At 31.0% G+C, this 7,786-nt stretch overlaps 1 protein-coding gene across 1 annotated transcript in view; it reads right to left on the reverse strand.

Annotated features, from left to right (window-relative positions):
* Positions 1-3,945: 3,945 nt before the first annotated feature.
* The window catches only part of LOC111086774 (synaptic vesicle 2-related protein-like), a 42,972-nt gene continuing 39,131 nt past the window's right edge, over positions 3,946-7,786 (reverse strand). The window contains exons 2-5 of the mRNA XM_022391009.1: positions 7,199-7,262; positions 6,625-6,753; positions 6,203-6,352; positions 3,946-3,993 (exon numbers count right to left, since the gene is read on the reverse strand). Of these exons, the coding sequence (XP_022246717.1) occupies positions 3,946-3,993; positions 6,203-6,352; positions 6,625-6,753; positions 7,199-7,262 (391 nt within the window). The remainder of the gene's footprint in view (positions 3,994-6,202; positions 6,353-6,624; positions 6,754-7,198; positions 7,263-7,786) is intronic.

Raw genomic sequence — 7,786 nt, forward strand, 5'->3', positions numbered from 1 at the left:
AAAAACAAAAACATTAATCTTCGTCTTCCCAAAGTTGCGACAAGTAACCACGCCAAAAAAACTCCTAGAAGAGAAAAACGACCTTTTAATTATTGCTATGATAATCTGCTTTAGTTTGTTCTTCCATTTATACAAGGTAACTAAAGCATGGAAAGTTTTAGCTCCTGTTTACGAGCGGAAAGTTTTAAAAGACGCAAAACTTCTAATAATATAGCCATGGGCCACTTTTAAACAACTTTATATAATAAAGTTTGTGAACTCTGTTACTCTAAAAGAAAACAAACACACAAAATACTAGATTAACTGATACCCCCAAATTTTGAAGTAGCGTAGGGCGCCAACTGAAGTAGGGCCATTGCAAGGTCGGCCATCTTGTCTAGTCCCCCCACTTCCGGTGGCTTATACTATAATGCTAATAATTTGTGTAGCTTTGAGCACGTACACACACACAAACACCCAAGTCTTTTGTGAAGTGACTCTCCTAGTTTGGCCCTAGATTAGTACAGAAGGTGACTACCATGAAACAACATCTTAAACAGAGAAACGAAAACTAACTAAGATATAAGTTTGCCCCATATAACTGTTCCACTTGAACCACAATTTATTGCAAAACTAATTAAATAACAATACTTCAACGGTATTTTCATTATAAACTTTTTTGTAATTAATTAAAGTTGAGTAAGATTATCAACACTCTTTTGAATTCTTATACATACATCTATATATATAAGCAAAGAACAGCGGACTTCAGCTTATGGCTACATCTTTTAAACAACTTAGTCCTGTTCTGGGGGTGCTTAAAGACATTTCCAAACAACTTCTTTATATAAACGAAATTTACTTTATTATCCTAAAAACACAAATAAAAGAATTGAAAAAAACACTGTTAGTTTGGGCTATAAGCCTAGCTTAGATGGCAATTAATTGAATATATCTTTCATTGTTGAAAAGAATTTTTGAATACAAGATTTGACCAACAATACTGATATTAGTAGAAAAAATATCGATATACCAGACCTCGCTAGTTAAGATACTTATTTTAAACATTTTTCAAATACATGAAAAACAAACTGTGTGGTAATTTCAATAATAAAAATGGGTTACATTAATCGTCATAAAGGTCTGACTTTATAGAGTTAGGGGTCATGGGAATCTATTATTTAGGTGTTCCACGTTTTTTATTCGTGATAAAGATACTTTCAGTTACTTTTCTATCAAAAGAGTTGAATGTTTTGAAATTATTTCAGTGGTAAAAGGGACACTAGGAATAGGTTCAACGTAGTGGTAAGAGCAGTGGTGTAAACCACAAGTTTAATATTCATCCATTTACTTTGACCTCTGCTGAGCTGGATGATACTTTCTGTGTAGGTCCACATTATTTGTCTAATATAAACTTTCCTACACTATGATACTGTAAACAGTTCAGCAGAAGAAACAAAATCACCACTCTACTCTTAGTTACAAGGGTTTCTTTTGTGGCAGCACTTATCAACTGCATTGAATGACTATAAGCATTCAGTGTTGCACAAAATAAACACGAACAAATGGCACAGCCTAAAGTGTGCAGTTCTGGACAAGGGTGGGATTAAATAGTCAATTTGGAGTTGATAAGGCAAGAGAAAAAATGCCTGAGAAATTGAATAATAAAGTAATTGGAGGAGTTGCTGGGAAAAAATGGCTATTACTATACAACAATTACGTACACCATTATTTATGTTTGCACGGGTACAAGTTTTATGACGTAATTCTCGTGTTCAAGGTTTTTCACATGGTAATAGTTGCTTTTATAACATTCCGATAGCATAATTTCTATATATGCAGAAAGACTTAAAATGAAATAATGAATTGCTGCATCCCTTTGCGGGCAGTGAAATCAACCGGTAGTCATTTACTACGCAGTAAAATCAACCGGTAGTCATTTACTACGGCAGTAAAATAAATACTATTTTAACTTTCTTAGCTTCAGCACCTATTTTACAGTCGGTCATTTTACTGCCGTAGTAAATGACTACCGGTTGCCAGAGCAAAGACAAAAAAAGAAATAGCGAATTTTTTATTATGCAAGTAAAGAACAGTCAGACATCCCTACTCCTGAGATTAAGTACTGACGAAGCTTTTTTCTTCCTACTTATTGATGTTCCCCTAAGTAGCATAAACAAGCGGTTTTCTTAAAGGCAAACCTTCTATGATGTCTTTGCTTTCCTCTCTTCTATCAACGATATGAAACTGTTGCTTTACGTTTACTGTTGATTGTTCCTGTAGCAGTTTTCTCGAGTGAAGGAACTTCCTCATGTGTAAAACTGTTAAAAAACTATTTAAGGTCTACCATTTCCACGAAACGTTTGAATGATCTTGCTCAAATTTCCATAGAGAATGAAGTTGCGATAGAGTTTCCATACGAAAATCTTATCAATTATTTTATCGCCTCTAAATCATGCAAGTTACATTTAATAGAGCTGTATATCTTGAAGGAATAAAAGATAAAGTTTTATACATGTTCAGATAAAATAATATATGGTTGGGAAGAGGTAGAGTGATCCAAATGTTAATGTTCAAATGTTAGGCTGCAACTTTTGGGTTAGTGGCTTCTGGCCTACAGGTACATGCAGGTGCAACTATTGGTGGAGTTCTTCGAAATTGATTAATTTAAAAATATTCATTGGGCATTGGAATCACCTTAGGTAGAGGGCCTCCAGCATAGCAGTATTCCATGGGGGTATTAATGGATCTAAATCAGGCCCAGGCAGGGGATAAGATGAAAAGCTGATTTTACAAAATGTGTTTTAAAGTGTAGTACCTTACCTATTCACAAACCTCACGTTATAACCACCAGATTTTAACATTTTGATTGACTCTACGACTTAGGGTGTAAATATTAGCCACTGACAAAGTGAAACAAAGATGTTGGGCGACTTTATTTCTTGCTTTGTTAATGATACGAGTCGTGTATTCATTTTGCTGAATCTATTGTTTAGTTTCTTTTTTTTTGTTGTTGTATTATACAATTGTTATTTTTTATTAACTACTGAATTATCAATTGTATTACGGTATCTTTAAGTATAGCAATTTTAGCTCCCTGCCTTCATCAGCTGATATTGGTAATTTTTTTCTCTCTTTGAAGGAGCACGTTATTTTATTTACATTATCATTAATTCTGTGGTTAGTAACTTGATCTACATTATCTTCTTGTAGAATATTAGTATTAGTGCATAAGCAGTTTTAGTATCTAAACGAGTGTCAGATTCACAGAAACTACCATTTGGAGCCCCTGCTCAAACTTTTGGGCAAACATAAATTTTCAGTAGATAATTTCTCTTCTAAGGGTTTTTAAAGACTTTAATATTTTGTGAAGAAAATAATTTTCGCCAGACAAAAGCTTTCTTTCATCTCCAATAAAGAAAAGTTTAAATGTTTATTGCTGTGTGCTACGTTCTGGCCTTAAACTTAACGCTTTTTGTTTAGAAAGAAAGAATGCATTTGTCTTGCAGGAATCATTGTCTTCACGAAGCAATATTAGATTTTCAAAAAGAGTTTTTACGACAACTTAAGTTCTGTACTCACAATTTGCCTTCTCTGATTGTGTTCTTATATGGAAAGTTAATATGAATTAGCGTAAAATGAAGACGTTCTGAAATTCCGTATAATTATATAAGAAGGTTAACGAAAGTCAAGTTGAAGTAAATAATCATGAGGTATTTCATATTGAAAGCTTTTTTGTGGTTCATTTTGAGAATAACCCTAACTATACAATACTTTCAATTACTTTTGTAAATAATTTAAAATCCATCATGAGGCATAAAAATACACAGTCTCTATTAACTTAGTTGTTCATTTATGTAGAAATTTGTAACGTAATACCAAGGATCTCTGCTGCTGTGGTCCAGAGTATATTGATGTAGTCAGAGAGCAAGAGTGGTTTACAGGGCATGTAATATTCTGTAACAGTCAAGTTTTCAGAATAGATTTGTTCTCTTTCTTCAGCATATTGGCTAGCTGTAGAGAAAACATATATTAATATTTATAGATCATTAAATATTAACTATTTAAAAGTGTTTTTCACACAAAAGTACATATATTTTGTAAAACTAAGCAAATAAATGGATTACTTAGAAAAGTTTGCAAAACTCACCATATGTCCTAGACTTTTCACATATTTTACCAAACGTCATTAATGTTTATTAAACAAAATAACAGGGAAATGGATTAGAGACAGTGTAGTTTGTGAAATAATCGACCTTATTTCCATCAAATTAACAGTTTCATTTCTGAGAATAAAATATTCGACCATAGCATAAAAAATAAACCAAGTTATTAGTGGTGTATTATATAGATTATACACTAAAGGCTACAACTTTATATATCAAATAAAATTTTACTAACCTCTCGCCACTATAACCAGCTTATCTTAATATTACAATGCTCTCGATGATAGAAACCAAGTTATTAGTGGTGTATTATATAGATTATACACTAAAGGCTACAACTTTATATATCAAATAAAATTTTACTAACCTCTCGCCACTATAACCAGCTTATCTTAATATTACAATGCTCTCGATGATAGAAACCAAGTTATTAGTGGTGTATTATATAGATTATACACTAAAGGCTACAACTTTATATATCAAATAAAATTTTACTAACCTCTCGCCACTATAACCAGCTTATCTTAATATTACAATGCTCTCGATGATAGAAAGGTAAGATATTGGTAATAAATTAAAGTTTTGTATATTTGTTTGTAGTTAAGCACAAAGCTGCATAATAGGCTATCTGTGCTTTGCCCACCACGGGTATCGAAACCCGGTTTCTAGCGTTGTAAGTCTGCAGACATACCGTTGTGCCTCTTGGGGGCATTAAGCTTTCGAAAATTTAGAAGGTTATAAAAATATTTTACATACAACTTGGATATCGTTAACGAATATAACATATTGTATAAAATCAAACATAGATAATACCGATTAATTATCAGGCTGTTTCTCAGTAATATCTATAAATTTAATATCCACCATTTCTCTTACCATAACGTGTAGAAGTCACCATTTAATACGTATTTGGTTATGGAGTTTACATAGGTAAGCATTAACCTTTGTGTTACAGATATGTAATACATTTTGTGCATATATTTTTTAATGGTACAATACGATTTTTTGTAATAAGCGAACATTCCAATGACCCTCTAATATTTAATGTCAGTCATTTATTAAAATAATACATACTTGACAATAAGGACGATCATCAGTATAAAGTCTACCTACTTTTGATTGACAGTCCACCATGTAAAATCACTTCTGGAGTTAGAAGAACAATACCATAATACACAAACATTAAGGAAAACCTAAAATATAAAAACGTTGTCTGAGAAACAAATCATGAATATATATGTGATAAATGTGAATAAATCATAACATAAACGTCAGAATACATCTTATAAACAGGGTTTTTATTACCATTAGGAATATTATTAATTAACTCTTCAAAAATTACACTAAAGAAATATCCAGGAAATCTGCTCCCTTATAAACACACACACACACACACACACACACACATATATATATATATATATAATTTATCTACCTTATTTGATTTAACAGCTAGAAACTAACGCTATCTACACGTGTACCTTGTCGTCGTTATTACGAGCCTATAAAGATTCTTATTGAATGTAAATGTTACCTGACGATGACCCGAAATTATGAATCGAGACTTTCTAATAATGTTCCCACTGTAAAAACTGCTGTTAATATTTTTTGGATTAATGCATACGTTGACTTATGTAGGTCCTCTTTGGTCCATGTTAATCATTTTGTATTTAATTTCTAAAATTAAGGGGTGAAATTTCACATTCAATAGTAACATAAAGTATCAGAAAAATATTTGAGTTTATTAACATAGTTAATGTTTACCTATAAATATATATTTTTTCACTAAATCAAAAGTTTAAACAATATTTGTTCCTTTCAAACATAAGTTGTGCAGCAATGTTAATGCTCGAGTTTAGAAGGAAGAATGGGAACCAACAGTGTTGATTAGTGTAATATTTTAAGTAAAATGTTTTTGTGGGAAAGAAAAGAATATTTTAAATTATTATTCGAGTTAATTAACATTTACAAAAAGTCCAATTAAAAGTGTAATTACTTACTCACCACAAGTAAATTAAGCAGAAGAAAAGTATTCTTTTGTTTTTAAATAGACCTACAAAAGAGTTTTTCTCTGCGGTATCAGAGGGAATTTTCAGTTTACCAGATGGTCGAGATATCCCGTTTTCCGCCGCAATCTTTATGATAATATCTTCTGCTTCTTTGGCTTTACCATTAATCAACATGTATCGAGCACTCTCCGGACACCACTAGAACATTAATTAATCATTAAAGTAATGTGTTTCATATATATTAGAATAAATTAATTTTTTTATTATGATCTTTCAAAATTTTCTCATCATATGAAGTCTTAGGTAATATGTTTTACTTCTAATAGTATGCGTCCATGTCTATATATTGATATATATTTTATTTGACATGATCATGGCGCTTGTTGAAATCAATAAGATCCAAATACTGAAACTATCAGACATTTAGTAGTATACTAAATAATTTTAATACAGCACAATATAACCCTTACCTTTGATAACACAAGAAAGATGATTAAAGGCATCACGGCGATAAATAAGACAAGACGCCAGGAATTTATCGTTGTCATGACGACCATAGCTATTAACGTTAGAACGAGAGAACCAATGCCCCAGAAACCCTATACGGTATAATAACGTATAAACTGTGATAATTCTTCTCTTGTCATCGCTAAGTATTATTTCTATGTTTCATGATCTATATGGTTTCTGAAGGATCTTTGCTGTATATAGAACCTGTAGAATCTATATTCGTAGCCATGTAGAGTTTATATATATATATTAGGATGTATACCAAATGAATAGAAGGCCATTTTGTTATCACAAAATTATAAACACAAACTGCATTCAACGAAATAATGCTGACAAATTGAGTTAAAGGTCAGTTAAAAATCAAAAAAATTTAAGGGTTAGTTATTAAGTACTAATGAGCCTGCAACGAACAATGTCGTATGGATGTTCTCAATACAAACAAAAATTATTCTAACAATTGAAATAAAACAATGTAGTAACTGTTCTAAAATAGTATAGATCTCGCTTCACAAACATGTATAAAAAAAAACTTACGAAGAAGACCAATGTGCACTTCCCTCGCAGTTTAGTGGGAAGATATTCCATATACAGAACCATTCTGAAAAAAGTTATTTTTTATCTTTAAGCATTTAAGTAGTAAAGTGTATTTATGCGTTATTTGATAAGAACAATAAGGAATATCTTTTACACAAGAACATAAATACATCAATTTCACATAGGTATTTATCATGATGAACAGTAGTGTTATTAACAACATATCTTGCATGTTTATTTCCAAATAGTAAAGAATAGCATACAAGATGGATTAAGTATACATACATAATATGACAATTTACGTTTTTCGAAAGTTAATCTTGATTTTAGTACATATTCTTTCTGATATTTTCGTAATAATACATAAGCTTATAATTCGGTGAAATAATATTGCATGGTTAAAGTTAGAATTAAGCCTGTTTAATCCACACTATCGTAATTTTTTTATTTTAAGAATACAAAATATATATAGAGAGATATTGTGATAAAAGTTTAGATAAACGACCTTTACACCCCAGATGTTTTTGTTTTTATATTTACAAATACAAATATATGTAAAGGTCGTTTATCTAAACTTTTATCACAATA

This window comes from Limulus polyphemus, unplaced genomic scaffold (genome assembly GCF_000517525.1).
Source record: "Limulus polyphemus unplaced genomic scaffold, Limulus_polyphemus-2.1.2 Scaffold1423, whole genome shotgun sequence".
In the NCBI taxonomy this organism is placed as follows: Eukaryota; Metazoa; Arthropoda; class Merostomata; order Xiphosura; family Limulidae; genus Limulus; species Limulus polyphemus.